The sequence below is a fragment of the Gorilla gorilla genome, chromosome 18, assembly GCF_029281585.2.
Source record: "Gorilla gorilla gorilla isolate KB3781 chromosome 18, NHGRI_mGorGor1-v2.1_pri, whole genome shotgun sequence".
NCBI classification, from domain to species: domain Eukaryota; kingdom Metazoa; phylum Chordata; class Mammalia; order Primates; family Hominidae; genus Gorilla; species Gorilla gorilla.
Genome location: NC_073242.2, coordinates 100,112,501 through 100,140,210, shown reverse-complemented (window position 1 = coordinate 100,140,210; position 27,710 = coordinate 100,112,501). Strand labels below are relative to the sequence as shown.

General features: G+C 57.1%; 1 protein-coding gene across 15 annotated transcripts; it reads left to right on the top strand.

Moving 5' to 3' along the window:
- Positions 1-129: 129 nt before the first annotated feature.
- On the top strand, positions 130-24,985 carry MTSS2 (MTSS I-BAR domain containing 2). 15 transcript variants are annotated; one of them, XM_055366385.2, is made up of 15 exons: positions 258-374; positions 2,025-2,190; positions 5,075-5,136; positions 5,258-5,331; positions 6,070-6,154; positions 6,256-6,347; positions 6,429-6,503; positions 7,724-7,881; positions 8,235-8,342; positions 9,171-9,268; positions 11,719-11,845; positions 20,663-20,737; positions 21,105-21,281; positions 21,438-21,603; positions 21,752-24,985. In XM_055366385.2, the coding sequence occupies exons 2-15, from the start codon at positions 2,047-2,049 to the stop codon at positions 22,522-22,524; spliced, it is 2,214 nt and encodes a 737-aa protein (XP_055222360.1). In that variant the 5' UTR covers positions 258-374; positions 2,025-2,046; the 3' UTR covers positions 22,525-24,985. The 15 variants fall into 15 exon arrangements, with proteins under 15 accessions (XP_055222358.1, XP_063555792.1, XP_055222361.1 ...); XM_055366382.2 differs by having other exon boundaries at positions 11,623-11,845; XM_055366384.2 differs by lacking the exon at positions 11,719-11,845 and adding an exon at positions 6,885-7,023.
- Positions 24,986-27,710: the final 2,725 nt, after the last annotated feature.

Genomic DNA, 27,710 nt, shown 5'->3' with positions numbered 1-27,710 from the left:
ACGTGACGCCCGATCCTCGGCGGCTCGGATTACCGCCGCCGTCAGTCCCCGCGCCGAGGCTGCGCCGCGAGCTGCCCGCGCCGCGCCCCCCGCGCCGCCCGCCAGCCCCGCTGCGACATGGCCCGCGCCGCCCGCCGGAGGCCCGCGACCCCGCAGCGCGGCGCGTCCGGCCGCTGAGCGCGGCCTGGAGGCAGGAGGCCCGGCCCGGCCTCGGAGCGAGCGCCCGCGCGGCCTGGCCCCCTCCCTTGCGAGGCTCCCCGCGCTCCGTGCGCCTAGCCGCCGCCGCGGCCCGGCCCAGCTAGAGCATGGAGACGGCGGAGAAGGAGTGCGGAGCCCTGGGCGGGCTCTTCCAGGCCATAGTCAACGACATGAAGGTAACCGGGGCGCGGCGGGGCCGGGCGCGCGGCGACGGGTGCGGGACCCCCCGGGGACGCGTGGCGGCGGGTGGCCGAGCCCCGTGTGGCCGCGCGCCGCGGTGTCTGTGTGTCCTTGTCTGAGCGCGTCCTGCCTGCGTCTGCTGGGCGCCCGTGTCTCCGGGTGCCCGTCTGGGGGTGTGGGTGCTCGTGTGTCGGGGTGTCCGTGCGGTGCCCGCGGTGGCCCCGTGGGGTCCTGACCCGAGCCTGTGCATACGCAGGCTCCCTGCGCCCCAGACCGCCAAACCATGAATGGGGTTTGGATCCAGGACCGACTCTAGGGCCCTTTAACGAGTCCGGGGTCTTACCGGCCTCCGCCCCCTTCCACCACCATGTTCCCCCACGGCCCCGGAGCCCAGACAATGCTGTCACCGCCAAAGCAGGAAAAAATAATAAAGCGGAGAACCGTTAACTCCTTCCCCGCCGACCTAGGCCTCTGCACCCGACCGTGAGACTGCGTCCCCCAGCCCCGCCCCACCCCCACAGCCCCAGGAAGCTCCAGGACTCCAAGGTCTCCAGGCTGAATGTCCCTGCATCCCAAGGATAGGCCTTGATCATCACCTTGGGAGGAGGCGGGATGAAGGTTGGGGTCGGTGGAGCAACCCCAAGGGAGCGCTTTTCCTACCCCATTACCACCCTGGGCTCTCAGCTCCGAGCCCTCCCTGTCTCCCAGGATTGCTTAAGGTCAGGCTGGATCCAACCACCCATTCATTCCTCACCCCACCAGGTGGGGAAACTGAGGCCTGGAAATGGCTCAAGGTCATTAAGGAGACTATTGGACTCTTCCCCTGACCTCAGCCCCCATTTTTCCTCCTGGGAAAATTAGTGGGTTCCTCTCCCCAAATGAGGCCAGGGTTTGGCAGGGCTGCCCTACGCTGACTAGGCAGAGAGGGCCCAGCTCCAGTGATAGGGTGGGGGCCAGGAACCAGTATTCCTGCCCTCCTGCCCTGCCCCCTTTCCTTAGCCTAGGATGAAGGGGCAGGATTTGGGGGCTGGGAGGAGAAGGGGAAAGAACGACGCACCCCACAGGATCTCCCAAGGGCCCCCACCCCCACACCCCAGCGCAGATTCTCCAAGTGCACAACGCAGAATCCCACCAGGCCAGGGATGGGGGTGACACCACCCAGTACAGTGCTGCTAGGACAGGCCCCGTGAGGGGTGGGGGTTGCTGGCAGGTTGGAGTTCCAGGCTCCCGGTGCTGCCAGGACAACAGCCCCAGGGACAGCTGCCAGATCTCTGCCCCCGGAAGAGGCCTGAAGCCAGCCTGGCCTGGGACTACCCAGTTAGCGGCTTGTAGATGCCCCCCACCCCCTGCCCCTCATGGTGCACTCCCCCTGGGACCCCCATCTCTTGCAACTGTACATCTGGGCCCCTCCGCTGGCCCCCAGCAGTCCCCGCCTGTCCTGTGGACATCACAGCCCTGGCCCCAGGATCCTGTTAAGGGACTGGGCAACACAGACCACCCTCCCCTGGCCGATCCCAGAGCTGACTCCGGATGGGCCTTCCCGCACCCCACCACCCACCACCACTGGCAGCCTCATAGCAACCACTGCAGAGAGCAGCAGATTTTGCTCGTGGAAGCGGACCAGGACAGTCTCTCTCCCTCTCCAGCCAATTTGCAAGGAACTTTGGGATGAGACAGAAGGAAGTGGGCCCAGATCATAGCAAGAGGTTCAAGCCAGACATCGGGCACGATTTGCTGACATGTGGAGGCAAAACAGGAGAGGCCTCACCTGGGATGATGCCAAGGACAGATTCGCCCCTACCTATGACACAGGCATGTGTTCAGGGGCCATGACCAGGGGCAGAGAAGGGGATGAGGCCACCTGGAAGCTGACCACCTGGATTTGGGGGGGCAGCTTCTGGATTTTCCCCTCGGTGGCCTGAGCAGCAGGGCCTCCGTAGAGGAAGGGCGGCCATCAGCAGCCAGGTTGAGGAGACTGAGCTTGCCCCGCGAGGCCACCCCACAGTGAGTCCACAGGCCCCACAGAAGCCCTCCCCTGGGCCTCTGGGAGGCCCTGACCTTGGGCTGAGCGGGGGCCAAGGTCAGATGCCCACTGGTGTCAGGCTGCCCACTGAAACCCAGAGAGGGGCAGAGACTTGCCAAAGGTCATAGGCCTGGGCACGGCACCTTCAGCAAGGTGAATGGGGCCTCCACCCAGTGCTGGCCCAGCCAGAAAATGGGGTCATACTCTTCACCCACCCCTCAGGAGTGGGGAGTGTCACCTGGACACATAGGCCTGGCCAGGCCTCTGCTAGGGGCCCCTGCAGAGGGCAGGGCTTGCGTACTGTTAGCTGGTGTTAACTGAGCACTTACTGCGTGCCGGGCGCTGCGAGGAGTGCTGGCTGAGCAGCACCTGCTTCAATTTCCACACTGACCCAGTGGGGCAGGTGCTCCTCCTCTCCTGATTTTACAGGTGAAGAAACTGAGGCTCAGACAGGGGGCCCTTGCCCAGGGGCACCTGGAAAGCCCACTCCCTGGGATTGGAGGCTGGATTGCTCACCCACACTCCACATCTGAACCACAGCCACTGCCGGGACAGAGACAGAGTCCCCTCATCCCTGTCCACTTGGGCGCCTCTAATGATAAGCCCCTCACCTCCCCACTCCAGAGCAGCCACTGTGCTTGGGGCAGAACTGGGTGTCTCTCACATCCCAGCAGTCCCTGCCGCTTCCCCAGCCTTGACGTTCAGTGCTTGTCTCCCTGCTTTGTAAGAGAGTCCCTCTACCTGGCGTGCAGTGACTAGGCAGACATGGGATCAGGTCCTGACCCTGCCACCCTGTGGCCGTGGGCAAATGAGCTAACCTCTATGGGCTTCTGTTTCCTTATTGGTGAAATGGGGCTGTTGGGAAGGTTTACCTGGGCCTGTCCCAGGTGAAGGCTGAGGATGCTGTTCCTGGGGCACTGGCTGCTGGAGCCCTATCTCTTATTTTTAATCAGTGAAATTGACCTATCCATGAAGAGGTGGATATAAACAAATAAGACATAAGCTCTTTGTCTCTGGGGTCCTTTACGTGGTTACTGTGGGGAGGGGGGCGGGTCCAGGTCCTTAGAGACTGAGGCATCTAGGTCCATCTGCTGAGGGGAAATGGCCTGGCCTCCCCTGCGCCCCATCTTGTCCCCTCCCCATGGGGAGAGCCTTTAATCTCTGAGACTGCCCCAGGGCTGCTCAGGGGCTAAGAAGGTTCCTGGGTGCCAGGGCAGCTGGCTCTGGACCCCCCTCCACCCCTAGCAACTTCTCTGCTCCCTAAAGGGAGATCTTAGCAAGGTTTCAAGGCTGAGTGGGGGTAGGGGTCCAGGCGGTGGGAGAGCGCCCCCTTTTAGAAGACCCCCAAGGGGTACTCCAGGCATAGGTGGCATGAGTCCACTCCTTGGGACGGCTAGGAACAGCTTCCCAGGCCCCTTCACCCTGAGCTGTGCCCATTTGGGAACAGCCCACCCACAGCTTACCCACTCTTGCTTCAGCCTCTGTGGACTTTGCAAATATTTGCTTTCTCTGGACACTGGTTTGGTTGGGCTGGGAGGGGAGGGAGATTCTGAGGCCCCCTAAGCTGCCCTGTCTCCTTCCCACCCCTGCAAGCTCTCCTAGCCTGGCAGGGCAAGCCCTAGCCTGCTCCTGGGTTGCAGCCAGGCAGAGCCTCCCTCTGAGGCCCTGAGGGCCAGGGTCTCCGCTTTCCCCTTTCCTCAGGAAGAGCCCCAGCCTCCAACGCCCCATCCTACATGGAAGGGAGGGTCAGAAGCCCCTGTGGGCTGGGGCTTGGCTGGCCCAGGGCTGCCCGTCAAGGGGCAAAACCTCCACAGGGCCCTTGGGCCAGGGCTGAGGTTTCTCCAGGACCCCGGGGTATGCGTTAACCAGAAAAGCCCCAAAATCAGATTGGACAACTCGGTGGCCAGGAGCCCGACCTCCCTATTGGGAAACCCCCTCCCAACTTGGAGCCTTGGGCCAGGCTGGGATAAAGGCCACACTGTTTCCCCAGGAGGGGAGGGGAGCAGGGGGTGGAGAAAGGTGGCTCTGTTGGCCGCACAAGGCCCCATTCAGCCCAGGGCCTGGTTGTCCCAGGCAGGCTAGCTGGGCCCTGCAGCAGCCACAGCCTCCTCGGCCCTGGAAGCCACTGCTGCTGGCCTGGGATGGCAGCTTCCAGGACACAGGGCAGGGGCCCCGGAGGCCCCAGTCTACACCTGGTGTGCCTTCAGTGCTGCCACCCCCTACCCTCCACACTGTGCCTCTGCCCCTGGTGGGCAGGTCAGTGCCAGTGTCCTAGGCACATGTTCGGGAGACACAATGCCTCTCATTGGGCTCAGCCCAGATCCCCTGCCAGGCCCCTGGGAAACCCTGAGGGGACAGGACCTGCCACTTCCTGCTCCATTTCCCCTGAGGGAGGATGTGGGCCCCCTGTAGCCTGTAGGGTGGATGTCCTGATGTCAGGGAGGGAGGGCTTGGCAAAGGCGTCCGTTCCCAGGGACAGGCTTTCCTCATGCTGATGGCTCTGTCCTTGGTCCTCTGCCCTCCAAGAGGACCCAGAGCCTCCCTCTCCATGGGGCAGGGCTGCTGTCTTAGAAACTGCCCCAAGTCTGGATGGAGCATGCAGGGAGCCCGGCCCCGGTCCAGCCCTGCAACCACCCCACAAGAAGCTCACTTTCTCTCCCATTTGCCCGGCAGAGCTCCTACCCCATCTGGGAGGACTTCAACTCCAAGGCCACGAAGCTGCATTCCCAGCTGAGGTGAGGTGGCCCAGGGCACCCCAGCAGGGGAGGGGCAGGCAGAGCCCCCCCCCCCCGCCCAACCACCGACCATCCGTGCTGTTGTCTTTCTGACCATCCATGCCGTTGTCCCTCTCCCCAGGACCACCGTGCTGGCTGCTGTGGCCTTCCTGGATGCCTTCCAGAAAGTGGCTGACATGGCTACCAACACCCGAGGTGGGGAGGCGCGTGGCTGGAGGTTGGGGTTGCCCCAGGGTGGGCCTGGAGGCTGGAAAGGAAGAGTAGGGGATGGGCTAGGGAAAGGATGGGACGCCAAGCCCAGAACCTTGAGTTCTGCTCCTTAGTGGAGTGGGCTGGTTGTGGAGAGAGTGAGCCCCTCGTCACAAGAGGCATGCAAGCAGGAGTGGGTAAGTAGTGACAGGAGTGTTCCCCGGGGATTCCCTTTTTGCTGTGGGCTGTTCATGTGACCCCCCAGCACGGAGATTCTCCTTAGGGCTTCTTCCCACTCATGCCCTCGTGTCCTTCTAAGAGCACGCAGGGTCAGGTGAGCGCGCCGTTGGGCTTGGCGCCGCCTCTGCCCTCTGGTCCGAGTGGCAGAGACCTGGGGCTCCCACTCCTTCGGGCCCTGGGCGTGCTCACACTCCCGCACCTGCATCTGGGCACACCTGGAGGGTCGTTTGGCCGGCTCCTGGAACGGTCTTTGGCGCCGGCCTCTCCCAACTGGGAGAGAGGGGAGGCCGCCGCAGGAGGCTGGCGCGGCTGGGATGGCGGAGGAAGAGCTGGTGGAGATGGAGGAGGCCCTGAATCCCCCAGGGCCGGCGGGACTGCGGCTCGGCGGGGGCAGGGCGCGGGCTGCGGGCTCCGCCTGCGCGGCCGGGGCGCCCCCTCCTGGCCCGAGGCCGGGACTGCGCAGGCCCCAGCGGGCCCCTTCCCACCCCGCGCTTGCCTCGCCAGGGGCCACGAGGGACATCGGCTCGGCGCTCACACGCATGTGCATGCGCCACCGCAGCATCGAGACCAAGCTGCGGCAGTTCACCAAGTGAGTGGGCGCTGCGGGCGGGCAGGGGGGCAGGGGGGCGGGGGGACGGGGCGTCGCGGGGGAGCCCGGCCCTGACCTGCGCTCCCGCCCGCCCTCCGCAGCGCACTGCTGGAGAGCCTCATCAACCCGCTGCAGGAGCGCATCGAGGACTGGAAGAAGGCAGCCAACCAGCTGGACAAGGACCACGCGAAAGGTGAGGGTGGCGCGGAGCCAGGCTTCCCACCCCCCACTCCGCAGGGACCCCATTAGAGCGCTCCGTTCTCCCCTTCTGCAGAGTACAAACGAGCCCGGCATGAGATCAAAAAGAAGTCGTCGGACACGCTGAAGCTGCAGAAGAAGGCGCGCAAAGGTAGTGCCTGGCGCGGCCCCCCAGCCACAGCCCCACGGCCCCGCTCCACAGCCCCACCGCCCCGTGGGGCGCCCCAAAGCCTTCATCCCAGCCAGAGGGGCGCTGTCCCCGACACAGGACCCTCCAACCTGTTGGGTGGGACAGAGGGAGCTGCCCTGCCCCCCAAACCTGGTCCATAACCTCCCTATGGGAGGCAGCAGGAGGCCCAGGCACCCCCGCCCCAGGAGTGGCTCTGTCCATCCGGCGTCTTTCACACATTCTTTCTTTCTCTGTCTCTCCTCCTCTCCTCCCACATCCTTCCTGTAGAGCTACTTGGTAAGTCAAATGTCGGTCCCTCCAGCTGCTCCTCCCGTCCTTGTCGCATTTGTCTGTCTCCCCCAGCTCAGGGCCATTGGAAGGAACCTCTCCAGGCCAAGGAGAAGCGAGGAAGGCGGTCGGTCCACGAGGGAGGGGCCTGGGGCACAGTCCCCCTGGGGCCCCCTGGGCCCCTGGCCAGGGATGAGTCCCGGGCCACTGCTGGGTCAGTCTGCCAGGCCAGGAGGGGTTGGCCAGGGCGGGATGGGGGCCACAGGCCCTGGCTGCCCTGCCCCCACCAGGCTGGCCTGCGTCCTTACTTGTCACCTCCTCACCTACCATCTCATCATCTCCTCTGCATCATCCTCTCGCCTCTCTCTTTCTCGCTGCTTCTTGTGTCGCTGTTGCTGTGTGCTCTGCTCCCTGAGCTGAGTGGGGACCCACACTGAGACCCCTTCCCTGCCTCCAAGGCCCAGCCCTAGCTCTCCTCGCCCCCGCCCCCTGTGGCCTGGCCTACAGCTGAGCCCCACACTCTCTCTTGTCCCGCTTCTGCCCCACCTCCCTGGACCTTGTGAGGTGAGGGGTGCCATCCCGGGACAGTGAGGGTACCCCAGGTGGAGGCCAGCGAGTCTCCGTGTTGGCAGAGCTCCTGGGCGCCAAGAGCCTCCCCCGGAGATGCCCCGATCCAGAGTGGCTTTGCAGCTTTGGCCTCTTTCTTGTGCGTGTGTCTGTCCTCTCTGCCTGCTTTGGTGGGACTAGCCCTTCCACAAGCCCCAGAGTCCTCACTGCCCTCCGCAGTCCCCTGGCCCCAGGGCAACACCCAGCCCAACGGCCGAGAGATGCCACCACCAGGGTCTGAGCCCATTCGTGGGTGTGGCAAGCCAGGCTGGCATCCCCAGCAAGGCCTCTCCTCCCCACCCCTCCAGGGAAAGGAGACCTGCAGCCCCAGCTGGACAGTGCCCTGCAGGACGTCAACGACATGTACCTGCTGCTGGAGGAGACGGAGAAGCAGGCCGTGCGCCGGGCGCTGATCGAGGAGCGGGGCCGCTTCTGCACCTTCATCACCTTCCTGCAGCCTGTGGTGGTGGGACTCCTGGGGACTCAGACCCCAGAGGGGTGGGCTGGGCCCATGGTTGACCTTCTGACCTCCAAGAAGGGTCACTTCTCAGCAGTCCCTGGCTGGGGGCATCAAGGCCACATGCTCCTGGCCCAAAGGCAGGTCTCATAGCTTACCATGCACTGATTTGGTCTGGACAGACCATCATGCCAGCCATCTGGGCTGTGTGGGCCTCACCTGCACCAGCCCCGAGCAGCACTGGTTAGCGAGGAGGGGTGAGAGAGGAGAGGCCCGACAAGGCCTGCTGCTTCTCCAGGGGCGCTGGGCAGGCGGGCAGGTGGGGCGATAGGGCCAGCAGGTCTGACTGGCTGCTTCCTCAGAATGGAGAGCTGACCATGCTGGGAGAGATCACCCACCTGCAGGGCATCATCGACGACTTGGTGGTGCTGACAGCAGAACCCCACAAACTGCCTCCCGCCAGCGAGCAGGTGCGGGAGCCCTCTGGCCAAGGGCCAGGGCCAGGGGCAGGGAGGAGATGGGCTGCCCTAGGTTGGGAACAGTAAAGGGAAAAAGAGGATGGCATTTGGGGGAGGCAGCTAGGGGCATAAGACCAGACCCCTTCTGACACCCACTGCAGGCCATCCCGGAGCACCTGCCCGGGTCGGGGAGGGTATGCCCTGGCCAGCAGCGTTCTCAGACTCAGAGTAGATGGGTGAAGTCCTGGATCCATGGAGTCAGGCCCAGAGTCTGCCTGCCCTGCTCCATGTGGGCAGACCACCTGCCGAACCTGGAGACGCCCCACCTCCCTTCATGGCCAGAAGCCCCATCCCCTCCCCTAGACCCAGGCATACCTGGCCACCCCACCCCAGCCCTGCTGCCACTGCACTCAGACCAGTCCTGTCCCACAGCCTGCGGGCAGCACGCTCCAGAGGCACTTGTTGCATGCCCAGCATGTGCCAAGTTATCTCAGGGAATCTTCCACTCTAAGACAGGAACAGGTGGCCCCGATTCACAGGAGAAAACAAACTCAGGGAGGCGCAGGAGCAACCTGCACCCCATGGTGTCAGGGTCACTCTCGCCCAGCCCAGGCTGGGCTCGGAATCTGTACTCAGTACATCTTAGCTGAAGGGGCTCCGAGAAGGCTGTGTCCTCTGGTGTCTCCCTGCTCCCCACATTAGGAGGAGCCTGGGGGAGGGGGCTTCAGATTTCTGGGTCTTCTCCTGGGGTGTGGTTCACAATTAGAGAGTGGGGGGGCCTCTGGCCCTACTAGCTCTGAGGAGCTGCCTCCAGTGACCCCCATCCATGTCCCTGTCCAGGTAATCAAAGACCTAAAGGGCTCGGACTACAGCTGGTCCTACCAGACCCCACCCTCATCACCCAGCAGCTCCAGCTCCCGGAAGTCCAGCATGTGCAGGTCAGTGGGGGTGGGGTTCCCAGGGGTGTGGGGGGCGGTATCCCAAGAGGAAGTGGGGATGTTCCCAGCAAAATTGCATCAGAAATTGCTTCAGGGCCTCAAAATTCACAACTTTTACATCATCCGAGGAATTTGCATACGTAGAGGGAAAATGTGCCCTGTCATCCCAAGACTGCTACTGGCACAGGCATTTGTTGTCAGAATAGGAAGCAGGGGCAGTAGCAGCTTCATTTATGGAGCATCCACTATGTGCCAGGTGCTGTGCTAAGTGCTTTATGCATTTTTTTCTCATTGAATCCTAACACTGCTGTATCAGGAATGGTGTTATCTCCATTTTACAGAAGGGGAAACTGACACATGAAGTCCCAGCATTTAACCACTGGACTCTGCCAGGCCTAGCACCGTGTGGGGTCATAGTAAGAGTCAAAGATCAGGGAGAGATGGGAAGGCTTCTAGAAACAAGTGCTGGGGCCATAAGATATAGGACACTCCAGCCTGGCTGGCTCCTAAGAGCTGGTTCCCATGGAGGCAGCTGCCGCATTTGGAGCCTTGGCCCAGGCTGGCCCCGGGAGCCTCACACAGCTGGGGAGAGGCCAAAGATCTCGCAGTCACTAGCCAGGCTCAGGATCAGGGGCCTTTCCTTGGCTGGGCACTGGGGCTGGGTTTGGAGGAGACATTGATGGTTCAAGCTTCCTTGGGTGGGGAGGACAGTAAGCACAGAGTGAAGTGCTGGTGGGGGCCCCCCTTTGCCAGGCAACCCTCTCCCCAGAATCACTGGCTGGACATCCAGAGCTTGGGAGAAGCCAGGCACAGCAATCAGCTACTACCTCAGAGAGAGGCTCTTCAGACCCCGCGTGGGTGGCCGTCCCACAGTGAAGGGGCTGATTGCAGGGGACAGCCATGAGCAGGGGCAGAGGCTGGGAGGCTTCAGGGTCACGCTTAGCCAGGAACACCACCCAAGGGTTGAATTGCTGTGCTGAGGGTGTGAGCCATAGAGGGCTGGACACCCTTGAGGGATTGGAGAGGGTGAGGGTGATGGTGGGTGCAGGACCCACTTGGAAGGTGACCTCTGTACGCACACACGCCATCACCATATGCTAGACATCCAGTTAGGACTGGACAGCAAATACCAGATTTTGAGAAGGTGGTTTAGAAATGATTGGACTCGCCGGGGGCAGTCGCTCACGCCTGTAATCCCAGCAGTTCGGGAGGCCGAGGCAGGCGGATCACGAGGTTAGGAGATTGAGACCATCCTGGTAAAAACGGTGAAACCCCGTCTCTACTAAAAAATACAAAAAAATTAGCTGGGCATGGTGGTGTGTGCCTGTAGTCCCAGCTACTCGGGAGGCTGAGGCCTCAGTGATAAAGATATATTCTTTAGGATACAGGAATCTAGATTAAGATCTTTGGTGAAACCAATAGGTTTTTTGGTGGATTTTTTGGGTTTTGTTGTCGTTGTGAGACAGGGTCTCGCTCTGTCACCCAGGCTGGAGTGCAGTGGCACAATCATGGCTCACTGTGGCCTCGACCTCCTGGGTTCAAGCGATTCTCCTGCCTCAGCTTCCCAAGTAGCTGGGAATACAGGTGTGCACCACCACGTCTGGCTAATTTTCATATATTTTGTAGAGACAGGGTCTCACCATATTGCCCAGGCTGGTCTCAAATTCCTGGGCTCAAGCAATCCACCCACCTGAGACTCCCAGAGTGCTGGGACAGGTGTGAGCCACCACGCCCAGACAGGACAACTGTTTCTTGTTTCTTTTTTTTTTTTTTCAAGACAGAGCCTTGCTCTCCTAGGCTGGAGTGCAGTGGCATAATCTTGGCTCACTGCAACCTCCGCCTCCCAGGTTCAAGTGATTCGCGTGCCTCAGCCTGCCAAGTAGCTGAGATTACAGGCATGCGCCACCATGCCCAGCTACCTTTTGCATTTTTAGTGGTGATGGGGTTTCGCTGTGTTCTCCAGGCTGGTCTTGAACTCCTGTCCTCAAATGATCCACCCGCCTTGGTCTCCCAAAGTTCTGGGATTACAGACCTGAGCCACTGTGCCCGGCCTGGACAACCGTTCTTAGTGGCAGAATAGGAGGCAGAGAGGTTGCCTCACCCTGGGCATTCCCTGACCACGGCTCCCCTCAGCACTGGGGCTGGGGGTACCCTGCTCTGGCCCTCCCCTTCCACACCGTCCCAGAACACAGCTCCTCTGTAGCACCTGGGTCTCAGGACCTCCTAGTCTGACATTGTCTTTTCCTTCCTTTGCCCCTCACCTCTTTCCCCACCCTCGTCTGTCAACCTCCCCCAAACACACACCCCTCTGTCTCCCTGTCTGGCTGCTGTGCCCTCTTCCTTCACTCCCCTAGTGCCCCCAGCAGCAGTAGCAGTGCCAAGGGTGGCGGAGCCCCATGGCCTGGGGGTGCCCAAACATACTCACCCAGTTCCACCTGTCGCTACCGCAGCCTGGCGCAGCCAGCCACCACCACCGCTCGCCTCTCCAGTGTTTCCTCCCATGACTCTGGCTTCGTCTCCCAGGATGCCACCTACTCCAAGCCCCCCTCGCCTATGCCTTCAGACATCACCAGCCAGGTGAGGGGGCGTTAGGAGGATCAGTCAGGGTGGGGTGCAGCAGCCTTATGCCAGCATCAGGCAAGCCACATGCGGGACTACTATAGCTGTTGAGACTGCCCTGAAGGCCCCCAAGGCCTTTATTCTGTTCAGTATTTATATTATTATTTTCTATCTCTGCTTTTAAATTCACATATCTTTATATCTTAAATGAGTCTCTTGTAAGCAGCATAATGCCTAGATTTTCTTTTTTTATCCAATCTGACAACCTCTATCTTTTAATTGGCATTTTTAGCCCCTTCGTATTTACTGACATATTTGGACTTCTGGCTTTCTTCTTTCTATTTGTCCTGAATTCTTGTCTCTACCCTTGCCTTTGTTTTTTCTTTTCTCTTATTCCCCCTCTGCTGGATTGTAAGTTATATTCTGTCTCTTTTCTTTTATAGGTTACCTTGAAATCTTACCATATGCATACTTAACACAACCCCACCTCCTGAATAATTCAAGGCCCTTAATATATATTTTTTTACTTGTCACCCATTCCTTCTCAAACTTACAAGCTATATTATTTTCTCTTTTTTTACAGTACCCACAAATGACATTTTTCTTCTTAATTTCTTTATTTTATACATACAGTACTTATTTAGATTTACCCATATGTTAATACACATTTCTTGTCATTTTTTTCTTGCATCTCAAATCCTCCAAAGCTTATTTTCTTTCTTTCTGAAGTAAAAAACATCTTTTAGAAGTTCTTTTAGAATAGATCTGTAGTTGTAAACTCTCAGTTTTTGTTTGTTTGTCTGTAAACATGTTTTATTTTGTCCTCTTCTTGAAAGTTCGTTTTGCCAGGAACACTATTCTGGGGTGACAGTTGTCTTCCATCCACACTGTGAAGGTATTTTTCCGCTGTGTTCTGGCTTCCACCATTGGTTGGAAGGTCAGCTGTCAGTCACTGATGCTTCTTTCTGAGGAATCTGAGTCTCTCTCTGGGCACTTTTAGGCCTTCTCTTTAGTTTTGCTACAGCGTGTCTACAGTGTGGATTTATTTTTATTTAACCTCTCCTTGTTGGTATTCATGTCTTTCATTTGTCCTGGGAATTTTCAGTCATTATTTCATTTTGTTTTGTTTTGTTTTGAGACACGATCTTACTCTGTCACCTAGGCTGGAGCACAGTGGCACCATCTTGGCTCACTGCAACCTCCTCCTCCCAGGCTCAAGCGATCCTCCCACCTCACCCTCCAAAGCAGCTGGGACTATAGGCATGCACCACCATGCCCAGCTAATTTTTGTATTTTTAGTAGAGACAACATTTTGCCATGTTGCCCAGGCTGGTCTTGAACTCCTGGGCTCAAGGGATCTGCCTACCTTAGCCTCCCAAAGTGCTGGGATTACAGGTGTGAGCAACCGCGCCCAGCCAGTCATTATCTCTTTACCTCCACTTTGATTCTTTCTATTCTGTCCTCGGGGATTCCAGTTGGATGCATGTCCAGCCCTCTCTTTCTATCTTAGGCATCTCTGAGCTCATATTTTCTATCTCCTTGTTTCTCCAGATATATTCTGGATCATTTCTTCAGTTTTATCTTACAATCGACTTTTTCTTTTTTTTTTTTCGACTTTTTCTTTTTTTTTTTGCTATTTAACCTACCCACTGAGGGTTTTTTGTTTGGGTTTTTTTTTAACTTTTTATTTTGAAATAATTTTAGACTTGTAGAAAAGTTGTAAAATATGTAGAGTTCCCATATACTCTTCCCAGAATCTCCCCAGTGTTGACATCTTACTTTAAGTAACCACCAAAAACATTTTTAAAACCAAGAAATTAACACTGGTATAATACTAAGTAATGTACAGTCTTCTATTTTTGCCAGTTTTCTCTCTCCTGTCCTGCTGGTCCAGGGGTCCATGACCCAATTCAGGACCCTACATAATGTTCCCGGGTTTTTCTCTTTTCCTTTTTTTTTTTTTTTTTTGAGTTTTGCTCTTATCACCCAGGCTGGAGTGCAGTGGGGCAATCTCAGCTCACTGCAACCTCTGCCTCCCAGGTTCAAGTGATTCTCCTGCCTCAGCCTCCCAAGTAGCTGGGATTACAGGCATGCACCGCCACACCCGGCTAACTTTTTGTGTTTAGCAGAGACGGGGTTTCACCGTGTTGGTCAGGCTGGTCTCGAATTCCTGACCTCAGGTGATCTGCCCACTTCGGCCTCCCAAAGTGCTGGGATTACAGGCATGAGCCACTGCCCCTGGCTAGGACCCTACATAGTGTTTCGTGTCGGTGTCACCTCAGTTTCTCCAGCTCGTGACAGTTTCTCACACCTGTCCCTCTTTGTTTTTCATGACTTTGATACTTTTGAAGAATATCGGTCAGATGTTTTGTAGGATGCCTCTAAATCTGGCTTTGTCTGATGCCTTTTCATCCAGAATTAGAAGCCATGCAGTTTTAGCAGGAGTACCACAGAAGTGCGGCTGTCCCCATCTCAGTGCATCCTAAATGCTGCACAATGTCACTGCGCCGTGTGACTGCTGATGTTCACCTTGATCCTTAGTGAAGGTGGCGTGTGCCAAGTTTCTCCACTGGAGAGTCATTATTTCTCCCTTTTTAATTAATAAAATATCCTGTGAAGGGATACTTTTGAGAGGATGAAAATGTCATGTTTCTCCTTGTACTTTTGCTCTCTAATTTTGGCATCCACTGATGATTCTTGCTTGTTAAAATAGGTGACTTTCTATTTCTGTCATTTCTCCTACATGTATTAATTGAGATTCTACCATAAAAAGATCTGTCCCTTCTCCCCCATTTATTTATATATTCAATTTTTAATTTATATCAATATGGACTCATAAATATTTCTTTTATTCTATGGGTTATAACCCATCACCATTGAGTCTTTCAGGAACTTTTTTTTTTTTTTGGACACAGACTCTCGCTCCATTGCCCAGGCTGGAGTGCAATGGTGCGATCTTGGCTACTGCAACCTCTTCCTCCCAGGTTCAAGCCATTCCCCTGCCTCAGCCTCCTAAGTAGCTGGGATTATAGGCACACGCCACCACACCCAGCTAATTTTTGTATTTTTAGCAGAGGCGGGGTTTTGCCATGTTGGATCACTCCTAATCTCAAGTGATCCGCCTGTGCCAGCCTCCCAAGTGCTGGGATTACAGGCATGACCTGCCACACCTGCCCAAGGAACTTTTTTATTGAGGTATTCTAAACACACCGAGAACAAGAACATAAGCAGGATAACCACCACTCCTGAAGCCAGCAGTGCTCTGTTAAGTCACTACACACCCAAGGGTAACTGCTATCCTGACTACTTTTGACTTTTTTTTTTTTTTTTTTTTGAGACAGGGTCTCACTCTGTCACCCAGGCTGGAGTGCAGTGGCACAATCCTTGCTCAGTGCAGTCTCAAACTCCTGGGTTCAAGCAATCTTCCTGCCTCAGCCTCCCAATTAGCTGGGACTACGAGTGTGCACTATCATGCCTGGCTAATTTTTATATTTTTTCTTTTATAGAGATGGGGGGGGGGTCTATGTTTCCTAGGCTGGTCTCGAACTCCTACCTTCAAGCAATCCTTCCTCTTCAGCTTCTCAAATCACTGGGATTTCAGGCATGAGCCACACTGCCTGGCCTAGTTTTACCCTTTTTATCCTTTCTACATGTATATATGGAATCATATAGTATGTATCCTTTATGTCTGTCTTCTTTTTGCTCAGTTATGAGATTCAGCCATGTTTTAGGTGGAAATATAGATCACGCTCATTGCTATATGGCTTTCTATTGTGTGAATATGTAATTTAACCATTTTGATGGACATTTGCATAGTTTCCAGTTTTTTGGCTATGATGTTGCTAGTAGTGCTGCTGTGAACATTCTAGTATGCAGTTCTGTGGGGCACATTCCTAGGAGCAGAATTGCAAAGTCATGGGATATGCACATCTTCAGATTTGATAGGTACTACCAGACAGTAAGCCAAGTGCTCATACCAATTTACCCTCCTGTTAGCAAGATTAGGACAGTGTTTTGTTTTGTGTCTTGTTTTGTTTTGGAGACAGTCTCGCTCTGTTGCCCAGGCTGGAGTGCAGTGGTGCAATTTCAGCTCACTGCAACCTCCATCCTTGGGGTTCAAGTGATTGTCCTGCCTCAGACTCCTGAGTAGCTGGGATTACAGGCGCATGCCACCACACCTGGCTAATTTTTGTATTTTTAGTAGAGATTGGGTTTTGCCATGTTGGCCAGGCAGGTCTCAAACTCCTGACCTCAGGCAGTCCACCACCCCCCCCCCCCCCCTCAGCCTCCCAAAGTACTGGGATTACAGGCATGAGCCACCACACCTGGCCAAGATTATGACAGTTCATTGCTGTTCCACATCCTCACCAGCCCTTGGCATTTTATATTGATTTCATTTTAGCCATTCTAGTGGGTGCAGAGTAATAGTAGTTCCCTGTATATTTTATTTGCATTTCTCTAATGCTAATGAGATTGAACACCTTTTCATACTTTTTTTTTTTTATGAGACAGAGTCTCACTCTGTTGCCCAGGCTGGAGTGCAGTGGCATGATCTCAGCTCACTGCAACCTCCGCCTCCCGGGCTCAGGCAATTCTCCTGCCTCAGTCTCCCGCGTAGCTGGGATTACAGGCATGTGCCACCACACCTGGCTAATTTTTGTATTTTTAGTAGAGACGGGGTTTCACCATGTTGGCCAGGCTGGTCTTGAACTCATGACCTCAGGTAATCCGCCCACCTTGGCCTCCCAAAGTGCTGGGATTACAGGCATGAGCCACCATGCCCAGCTTTCATACTATTTTTTAAGAGATAGGGTCTTGCTATGTTGCCCAGGCTGGCCTCATACTCTTGGGCTCAAGCAATCCTCCTACCTCAGCCTCCTGAATAGCTGAGACTACAGATGTGTGCCATTGAACCCAGCTACCTTTTCATACCTTTAAAGACTGTTAGAATATTCCCTTTCATGAAGGACCTTTTTAAATCGTTTGCCCATTTTTCTACTGGATTATCTGTCTTCTTCTTACCAATTTATAGAACTTTTTAGTATTGCAGATAAAGTTCCTCATCGGATATCTTCTCTCCTTCTATTGGGTACCTTTTTATTCTCTTAATGGGGGTCTTTTAATGACCAGAAGTTCTTAGTTTTAAAATAGTCCAGTTTATCCATTTTAAAATTGTTAGTGCTATTTGTGTCCTGCTTGAGAGATTTTTGCCTACTGCAAGGTCACAAAGATGTTTTCCTCTAAAAGCCTTTCGGTTTTGCCCTTTTGCTTTAGATCTGCAGCTCATCTGGAATTGAGTGTGTGGTGTGTGTGAGGTAGGGGTCCTTTTTTTCATATGGATATCCAATTGACCCAGAACAGTGTATTGAAAAAAAAATCTGTCTTAGTCAATTTGGACTGCCGTAACAAAATACCATAACCTGGGTGGCTTAGAGTACAGAAATGTAGCACTCACAGCTCTGGAGGCTGGAAGGCCAGGATCAAGACACCAGCAGATTCGGTGTCTGGTGAGGACCCACTTTGTGGTTCATAGATGTCACCTTCTTGCTGTGTCCTCAGTGGTGGAAGGGGCAAACTAGCTCCCTTAAACCTCTTTTTATAAGATCCCTAAAACCTTTAATGAGGGCTCCACCCTCATGATCTAATCACCTCTCAATACCTTATCTTGGGGGTTAAGATTTGAACAGAGGAATTTGGGGGAGACATAGATATTTGGAGCATAGCATCTTCTTTTCCTCAGTGCACAGCAGTGCTGCTTTCATCATCAGTCAGGTGTCTGTAGGTGTGTGGCTATTTCTGGACTTGACACTCTGTCCTACTTGTTGATTTCTCTGCCTTATACCAATGCCACACCATCTTAATTATTGTAACCATCTTAATTATTTATAAAAAGTCTTTTTTTTTTTTAATACAGTCTCACTCTGTCCCCCAGGCTGGAGTGCAGAGGTACAGTATTGGCTCACTGCAACCTCTGTCCCCAGGCTTAAGCAATTCTCATGCCTCAGCCTCCTGAGTAGCTGGGATTACATGTGCACCACCACAGCCAGCTAATTTTTTGTATTTTTTATATTGGGGTTTTGTCATGTTGGCCAGGCTGGTCTCAAACTCCTACTCTCAAGCAATCCACCCACCTCAGCCTCCCAAAGTGCTGGGATTATAGGCATTAGCCACTGCACCCAGCCAGACTTTATAGAAAATCTTGATATCTGGTCATGGAAGTCCCCTAGCTTGGTTATTTTTTTTGGTACCACTTTGTCTATTTTCGGCCCTTTCCATTTCCATGTAACTTTTAGGATCAGCTTGTCAGTTCCTACCAAAAGGAAAAAAAAAAAACTCCTAGGATTTGAATGGAATTGCAGATATCCCTCTGTTTGTTTAGGCTTTACTGCCTCTCAGTAATGTTTTGTAGAGGTATTTGGTTTTTTGGGTTTTTTTCTGAGGCAGAGTCTCACTCTGTCACCCAGGCTGGAGTGCAGTGGCGCGATCTCAGCTCATTGTAACCTCAGCCTCCTTGGTTCAAGCTATTCTCGTGCCTCAGCCTCCTGAGTAGCTGGAATTATAGACATGCACCACCACGCCAGGCTAATTTTTGTATTTTTAGTAGAGACGGTGTTTCACCATGTTGGCCAGGCTGGTTTCAAACTTGTGGCCTCATGTGATCCTCCCGTCTTGGCCTCCCAAAGTGCTGGGAGTATAGGTGTGAGCCACCACGCCCAGCTTTTTCTGTAGTTTTTGTGTAAAGATCTTGCATATCTGTCATTGGAATTTTTTCCCTAGGTATTTAATGTTTATTGATGTTATTGTAAATTACATTGATGTTTTAGGGTGGTTTTGTTTTTTTGTTTTGTTTTCCTGTTAGCTGCTGGTATTTAGAAATGTGATTGATCTTTTTCGGATTTTGTTCTAATAATCTTGTTAAAGGGTTAATCCCTTACTAATTCTAATAATTTGTAGATTCTTTTTAATATTCTACATATACTATTATGTTACTTGTAAGTAGTGATCATTTTTTTTCTTTTTTTTTTTTTGAGACAGAGTCTTGCTCTGTCACCCACACTGGAGTGCGGGAGTTCAGTGGTGTGATCACAGCTCACTGCAGCCTTGAATTCCTAGGCTCAAGATAGCCTCCTGCCTCAGCTTCCTGTGTAGCTGGGACCACAGGCACATGCCACCACACCTGGCTAACTTTTTAATTTTTTGTAGAGTCAGGGGTCTCACTATGTTAGGCTGGTCTTGAACTCCTGGGCTCAAGTGATCCTTATGCATCAGCCTCCCAAAGTGCTGGGATTACAGGTGTGAGCCACCACACTTGGCCTTCTTTCTTTTCTTTCCAATCCATTTGTTTATTTCTTTTCCTTGCTTTATTGCACTGGCTAAGATTTCCAGTGCTGAATAGGAGTGATGACAGTGGGCATCCTTGTCTTTCTCCCAACCTCAGAGGGAAAAGTATCAATGCATTTGTAGATATTCTTTATCAGATTAGCTTCCTTTCTAGCAGCTTGTGTCTTTGTATTGTTTGTTTCTTCATGAGCAAGTGTTGAACTTTTTCACTGAGTTTTCCAAATACTTTTTCCATTGAGTTTTTTTACTTTAGCCATCATACTGCCAAAAGTCTGCATTTGTTATTTCCTCCAAATCCTCACAGGTGGTGCCTGGTTTCCTTTTATTTTGGTGATCTTGGTTCATTCGAATCTGCAGGAAATCTGGGGATCTAAATCCAGAATGATTCAGAGAGCTGGAGGAAGGGGGCTGCCCTGGCTTAACTTGGCTCATTCCCAGGCCAACACCTCACCGTGACCCACGTCCCCACTGCTGTGCTGAAGCTGGCGTCTACCCCAGGGAACCCTGCCCGTCACACATGCTCAGGATTTCATGGGCCTGTGTCTACCCTGCTTTTTTCTTTATTCTTTGTAGTTGTTTAGGAGTGGGGGCCCTCGCGGAACACCTAGTCCACCCCACTGCCCAGAGCAGGTGTGTCCCTTTCATACTTCAGTCCACTTCAAAACAGGCTTCCCCCACCCCCTTCTACGGAAGCAGTTCTCCTCGGGGTCTCCATGGACACCCTGTGCCCCAAGCCGATGGCCCCACCCAGCAGCATCAGCACAGCTGCCCCCCTTCTCCGCAGAGCAGGCTCTCCTGATTTCTGGGGCATCGCCTGCTCATGGTTCTCCCACTTCTCCAGCCGCTCCCTGTTGCTCTCCTTTATGGGACTCTCCTCTTCCCTCCCACCTGATGCGCATCAGCAGCCACGGGCCTGGCCCTTGAATCTTGTCTAACTGCACTCGCTGCCTGGTGGCCTCATCCCACCCCAAGACCACTGCACTGATGGCTCCAACCCCAACTTCTCCCTGCACTCAGCTTATGAATACGACGGCCCTCATTGCATCCATGCAGAGACCTCAGAGGCAGTTCAGCTCAGTGCTCAGCGTGGCACTCGGGGCTTCACACTTCCCCCTGTGTCCTGTCTGAGAAAACTCTGACACCATCAACCCAACTGCTCAGACCAAACACCCAGCTGCCGCCCTTAGTATCTCTTTTTCCCCTCGGTGGCCATATCCAGGCCGTCAGCAGTGAGTCCTGTGGTCAGTCTTCAGAATGCGCAGGGCTGGGCTGTCAGGTGGGTCAGCGTTCACCGTGTGCACTCCGGGCTGCTGTGTGCTGCTGCAGACACTCAGCGGCCGTGGCCCTGGGGTAGGGGGGGTGGGTGCTGGGCAAGGCGCTGAATTGAACCGCCCCCCTGCATGCCAGATCTGTGACCAAAACTGTTCTCTCCTCTCCTCCTTGCTGCCTGCCGGCCCCTCTGTCTGCAACCGCCTGCTGGCCTCTGCATGGCAGAAGTCCTCCAGCTCTGCATCTTCCGAGGCCTCGGAAACCTGCCAGTCCGTTAGCGAGTGCAGCTCCCCCACCTCGGTCAGTGCTCCCAGCCCGGCCCCAGGACAGTCAGCAGCTGCCCCTCCCATCCATGCCCTCCCCACCTGGTGCCGTTACTGCACAAAGGGCCTGGGTTCAGCCAGGGGTGCGTGCACACAGCACCTGTCCCCAAGAGACAAGCCACCTGGTCATTTCCTACAGTCACTGCCCACACAGCCACATCTTACCCCTGGGCCTGTGGGACTGAGGGGCCACAGTCACACTCTATGCTCTGCCCTTGGCTGTGATTGCGAACCAGAGACCCCTCATAGCCCTGGACACCCTGAGCCTCAGCCACAGTGAGGGGCCCCCGGGCCATAGGTGGTAGGGCCAGTGGTCCCCCTGACCTGCCACACCCTCCCTGCAGGACTGGTCCAAGGTCGGCTCCCATGAGCAGCCCTCAGGCGCCACTCTGCAGCGGAGGAAGGACCGAGTGGAGCTCCTGCGAGACACAGAGCCAGGCCCTGCCAGTGGGGGCACCCTGGGCCCCAGCGGGGAAGAGGCACCGCGACCCCGGATGTCCCCTGCCACCATCGCAGCCAAGGTAGGCTGGCCAGGGCCCCCTTTCACGCCCAGGTCAGTCCCAGGAGGCCCAGCCAGTGGCCTCAGGGCCGGCTCCAACCACCTGGCAGGGCTGCCTGGAATTTGGGCAGAGGGGATTGGGGGCGCAAGGCTTCAGCCTGCACTTTCCCACCCTCAGCACGGCGAGGAGGTGTCCCCCGCAGCCAGTGACCTGGCCATGGTGCTGACACGGGGCCTGAGCCTGGAGCACCAGAAGAGCAGCCGGGACTCGCTGCAGTACTCCAGCGGCTACAGCACGCAGACCACCACGCCCTCCTGCTCTGAGGACACCATCCCCTCCCAAGGCAGGCCCGCGGGGCTGGGGTGGGACCAGGGACAGCTGGGACTTAGCCATCTAGGAGGGCCCCGTCCTTCCCCCTCTGTGCTCACCCTGGTGGGCTGGGGGCAAGGGGCCACCTGGGCCCTGGGCCTCACTGTGTCCCGTGCCCCCAGGCTCCGACTACGACTGCTACTCCGTGAATGGGGATGCGGACAGCGAGGGCCCGCCTGAGTTTGACAAGTCATCCACCATCCCGCGCAACAGCAACATCGCCCAGAACTACCGCCGCCTGATCCAGACCAAGCGCCCAGCCTCCACTGCTGGGCTGCCCACCGCGGGGCTGCCCACGGCCACTGGCCTGCCCTCGGGCGCACCCCCCGGCGTGGCCACCATCCGCCGCACACCCTCCACCAAGCCCACCGTGCGCCGCGCCCTGTCCAGCGCTGGCCCCATCCCCATCCGGCCGCCCATCGTCCCTGTGAAGACGCCCACGGTGCCTGACTCCCCCGGCTATATGGGGCCCACACGGGCGGGCAGTGAGGAGTGCGTCTTCTATACCGACGAGACCGCCTCACCCCTGGCACCGGACCTCGCCAAGGCCTCCCCAAAGAGGCTCAGCCTGCCCAACACAGCCTGGGGCAGCCCATCCCCAGAGGCAGCCGGCTACCCCGGGGCAGGGGCCGAGGACGAGCAGCAGCAGCTGGCGGCCAACCGGCATAGCCTGGTGGAGAAGCTGGGGGAGCTGGTGGCGGGTGCCCACGCACTGGGCGAGGGCCAGTTCCCCTTCCCCACTGCTCTGTCGGCCACCCCCACGGAGGAGACACCCACCCCACCCCCAGCCGCCACCAGCGACCCCCCGGCTGAAGACATGCTGGTGGCCATCCGGCGTGGGGTCCGGCTCCGCAGGACCGTCACCAACGACAGGTCGGCGCCCCGCATCTTATGATGGCGCCACCGTCCCCATCCTCTCAGGCCCCAGTGCGAGCAGGTGGCCTGGTGTGTGAGCCGCAGGCACTCAGAGCAAAGGCCCAGCCAGGAGAGGACAGAGCCAGGGCAGAGGCCATGCCACTTTATGGAAAGAGACACCTCACTTGGATTCCAGCATTTAAACAGGAAGTGATTTCTTAGCAAGCCCGGCCAGGACGGAGCCTGCAGGCCTGGGCCTGGTTCGGGGTCTGTTTTATGCTCTTCGGTCCCTCCTCTTCCTCCTCTCGGGCCCTGCCTCTTCCATACCCATAAGCACCAGAGGCAGGGCCGCCGCCCATGACAGAGGGGCCAGGCTGGCCTCCCTTTCACCATCCCGGCCTCTCCCAGGGCTGGTCCTGCCTCAGCTCCTCCTGGAATGCTGGTCCCCCTCTTCCCTGCCTGAGCCCCCTCCTCCCCTCTTGCCTTCTCTCTGCCTCTCCCAGGCCCCTCTCCCTCCAGGAGGCGGGGCAGCTGTGGAGGGGCCAGGTGCATGCTGGGCTGGATGTCTGCTGGGGGCTGGGGGCCAGGGCAGCAGGTTGGAGTTGGGCGGCCAGGCCCCCCGTGTGGGAAGGGAGTTCCAGGGCCCACGCCGAGTCTCAGGGAGGAAACCAGGGGCTGCTTGTGGGGGGTCTTGGGGGCCCTGTGGTGGCTCCCACCCCTCGCCTCCCCCACCCTGTGAGGCTGGCTGGAGGGGGCCAGAGCAGCTCCTTGGAAACTAGGGCAGCAGGGTTAGGAAGCCGGAGGCCCTGGGGTCACCGGCCAGCCACACAGGCACCGTTTTCAGATGTCCACTTCTCATTGGGTACATCAATCTTTTAACTTTGGGGGGTCACAGTTTCAGCCAACTTTCGGGGGGTGACTGGAGCAGTAGGAGGTGTGGGGTCATTTTATGAATATAATAAAATGGAGCTGACTGTAGACGAGGACTAAGTGTGGGGGTGAGGGGACAATACAGGGTGTGTGTCTGGGAGTGCCTGGGGGACAGGGCCCCCCCGGTGGCCTGGTGGTCCTATGGCAGGATGAGAAGGGAGGGACTTGGCTCCCCCAGAGCCCGGGGGAAGCTACTGTTCTCTCCAGTGTCTTGAGCGTAGCCAAAATAATAGGGTTGGGAGGCTCCCGGCCTGTCTGCCGTGGTCTGAGCTGGCTGCAAGCCCAGGTGGGGGAGCGAGTCTGGGAAGATTGGCTTTGACTCTCTGTTGCCAGAGGAGATGCCATCCCAGCATGGCCCCCACTGTAGTCCAGGCTTGTGCTGGCAGCGGGGGCAGGGGGAGGGGCAAGGCTGCCCCCACCCCACGCACCAAGTCACGCCAAGTCTCAGCAGGTAAAAGCACGTGAGCCTAGGGCGAGCGGAGGGAGTCCTGGTGGCCCCGCAGGTCAGGAGGGAAAGCAGGGCTCAGAGGGCATCGTGGCCCCAGGGCAGGGTCCTACCTGGGGGTCAGGAGCACCTTGGGTCTTGATAGAATGGAGCTGGGTCTGAGCCTCCCAGGCTTGAGCTCCTGGGAGTTCTTGTGCGGTGAGCTGGGCAGCTCCTGGGTAGGTCCGGGCACCAAGCAGGCCCTGATGTGGACAGAGTCCCATCAGAGGGAGCTGATGAAGAATGGTCCCTGTAAGTAAGTCACTAGGTTCAACAACTGCCTGGCCGAGCACTCAGCCCGTGGAGCTCAGGCCAACACCAGAGCCCCGGTTTTAGGGGCCAGGAGAGCAGGTGACCAATTTGGGGAGTCTTGGGTGGAATTTCTGCCACACATTCTCCCCAGGGCTGCAGGGGTCTGCCGAGGCAGGGCGGTAGAGCAAGATTCAGGATGTGGTGGGAATAGTGTGAGGGGCAGTGGGTGGGCAGACCTGGGTGTCAGAGGTCCTGATGGGAAAGGAGGCAGGGGCTTCCCAGAGAGGGGGGCTCGGGTGGCACAGCCCCTACCAACTCTGCCGTCCCCCTCCTCTGTGAGCCCCGGGGGCTGTACATACTCTACTCCACCCCCTTGTCCATCCCTGAGGCCACCCCTGCCGCCCTTGCGTCGACTTAGCAACCACCTCTTAGGCCCACCCACCTCGGGATCCGAGCCAACCATCCCACATCACAAACTTTGGTTTGGGGGACTTTACGTTCATTTAATTTCTCATTTTGTACAGAGAAATATTCTTTTCAAAAGCGTCTTTTGACTGAAGTAACTTTCCTGGTGCTGTTGTTAACTCGTTCCTTTTTTTAATTTATTCCCCTACCCCCCATGCAGCCCTCCTGGTTCCTACTCACCCTTCCCCCCTCCCCCACCCTCCATCCCATCTGAACCATTTGTTTCTTTTCTTTCTGTCAGATTTTGGAAAAATTCTCCTCTCCTCCCCGCCCCCTCCACACCATCCTCCCCGATTTAAATAGTCACTGCTACAAGTAACAGATGCACTGTGAAGATTCCAGTATTAATAAAGGTGTACTGTAATTAACACCCCTGCCTCTGCCTGGCTGCTTCCTACCCCATCCCCACACCTCACCTTTCCCACCCCAGATCCCAGCTGCAGGGGGCCAGGCTGGGGGTTCCCAGAGGATCTCAGATCTCAACGTGGGTGCCAGGGCCAGACCTGGGTCTCTGAAATGTCCCACATGGGTCTCTGCTAGGGGCTGCCTGGGGGCAGCCAGATGAAGGGAGGGAGGAAGGAAGGGAGGGAGGAAGGAAGGGAGGGAGGAAGGAAGGGAGGCAGGGAGGGAGGGAGGCAGGGAGGAAGGGGAGGGAGGCAGGGAGGAAGGGGAGGGAGGGAGGCAGGGAGAAAGGGAGGGAGGGAGGGAGAAAGGGAGGGAGGGAGGGAGGGAGAAAGGGAGGGAGAAAGGGAGGGAGGGAGGGAGGGAGGGAGAGGAAGGGAGGAAGGGGGGAGGAAGGGAGGAAGGGGAGAGGAAGGGGGGGAGGAAGGGGGGAGGAAGGGGGGAGGAAGTGGGGGAGGAAGGGAGGAAGTGGGGGAGGAAGGGAGGAAGTGGGGGAGGAAGGGAGGAAGTGGGGGAGGAAGGGAGGAAGTGGGGGAGGAAGGGAGGAAGTGGGGGAGGAAGGGAGGAAGTGGGGGAGGAAGGGAGGAAGTGGGGGAGGAAGGGAGGAAGGGAGGAAGTGGGGGAGGAAGTGGGGGAGGAAGGGAGGAAGGGAGGAAGTGGAGGAAGGGAGGAAGTGGGGGAGGAAGGGAGGAAGTGGGGGAGGAAGGGAGGAAGTGGGGGAGGAAGGGAAGGGAGGGAGGAAGGGAAGGGAGGGAGGAAGGGAAGGGAAGGGAGGGAGGCAGGGAGGGAGGGAGGGAGGCAGGGAGGGAGGGAGGAAGGGGAGGGAGGGAGGCAGGGAGGGAGGAAGGGGAGGGAGGAAGGGGAGGGAGGGAGGAAGGGGAGGGAGGAAGGGGAGGGAGGGAGGAAGGGGAGGGAGGGAGGAAGGGGAGGGAGGGAGGAAGGAAGGGAGGGAGGAAGGAAGGGAGGGAGGGAGGGAGGGAGGAAGTGGAGGGAGGGAGGGAGGAAGTGGAGGGAGGGAGGGAGGAAGGGAAGGGAGGGAGGGAGGGAGGAAGGGCAGGGAGGGAGGAAGGGCAGGGAGGGAGGAAGGGCAGGGAGGGAGGGAAGAGAGGGAGGGAGGCAGGGAAGAGAGGGAGGGAGGCAGGGAAGAGAGGGAGGCAGGAAAGAGAGGGAGGCAGGGAAGAGAGGGAGGCAGGGAAGAGAGGGAGGCAGGGAAGAGAGGGAGGGAGGGAGGCAGGGAAGAGAGGGAGGGAGGGAGGCAGGGAAGAGAGGGAGGGAGGCAGGGAAGAGAGGGAGGGAGGCAGGGAAGAGAGGGAGGGAGGCAGGGAAGAGAGGGAGGGAGGAAGGGAAGAGAGGGAGGGAGGAAGGGAAGAGAGGGAGGGAGGAAGGGAAGAGAGGGAGGGAGGGAGGGAAGGGAGGGAGGGAGGAAGGGAAGAGAGGGAGGGAGGGAGGAAGGGAAGAGAGGGAGGAAGGGAAGAGAGGGAGGGAGGGAGGAAGGGAAGAGAGGGAGGGAGGGAGGAAGGGAAGAGAGGGAGGGAGGGAGGAAGGGAAGAGAGGGAGGGAGGGAGGAAGGGAAGAGAGGGAGGGAGGGAGGAAGGGAAGAGAGGGAGGGAGGAAGAGAGGGAGGGAGGGAGAGAGGGAGGGAGGGAGGCAGGGAAGAGAGGGAGGGAGGCAGGGAAGAGAGGGAGGGAGGCAGGGAAGAGAGGGAGGGAGGCAGGGAAGAGAGGGAGGGAGGAAGGGAAGAGAGGGAGGGAGGAAGGGAAGAGAGGGAGGGAGGAAGGGAAGAGAGGGAGGGAGGAAGGGAAGAGAGGGAGGGAGGAAGGGAAGAGAGGGAGGGAGGAAGGGAAGAGAGAGGGAGGAAGGGAAGAGAGAGAGGGAGGAAGGGAAGAGAGGGAGGAAGGGAAGAGAGGGAGGAAGGGAAGAGAAGGAGGAAGGGAAGAGAAGGAGGAAGGGAAGGGAGGGAGGGAGGAAGGGAAGGGAGGGAGGGAGGAAGGGAAGAGAGGAAGGGAAGAGAGGGAGGGAGAGAGGGAGGGAGGGAGGAAGGGAAGAGAGGGAGGGAGGGAGGGAGGAAGGGAAGAGAGGGAGGGAGGAAGGGAAGAGAGGGAGGGAGGAAGGGAAGAGAGGGAGGGAGGAAGGGAAGAGAGGGAGGCAGGGAGGAAGGGAAGAGAGGGAGGGAGGGAGGAAGGGAAGAGAGGGAGGGAGGGAGGAAGGGAAGAGAGGGAGGGAGGGAGGGAGGAAGAGAAGAGAGGGAGGGAGTGAGGGAGGAAGGGAAGAGAGGGAGGGAGGAAGGGAAGAGAGGGAGGGAGGAAGGGAAGAGAGGGAGGGAGGAAGGGAAGAGAGGGAGGGAGGGAGGAAGGGGAGGAAGGGGAGGGAGGGAGGAAGGGAAGGGAGGGAGGAAGGGAAGAGAGGGAGGGAGGGAGGAAGGGAAGAGAGGGAGGGAGGGAGGAAGGGAAGGGAGGGAGAGAGGAAGGGAAGAGAGGGAGGGAGGGAGGGAGGAAGGGAAGAGAGGGAGGGAGGGAGGAAGGGAAGAGAGGGAGGAAGGGAAGAGAGGGAGGGAGGGAGGAAGGGAAGAGAGGGAGGGAGGGAGGAAGGGAAGAGAGGGAGGGAGGGAGGAAGGGAAGAGAGGGAGGGAGGGAGGAAGGGAAGAGAGGGAGGGAGGGAGGAAGGGAAGAGAGGGAGGGAGGGAGGAAGGGGAG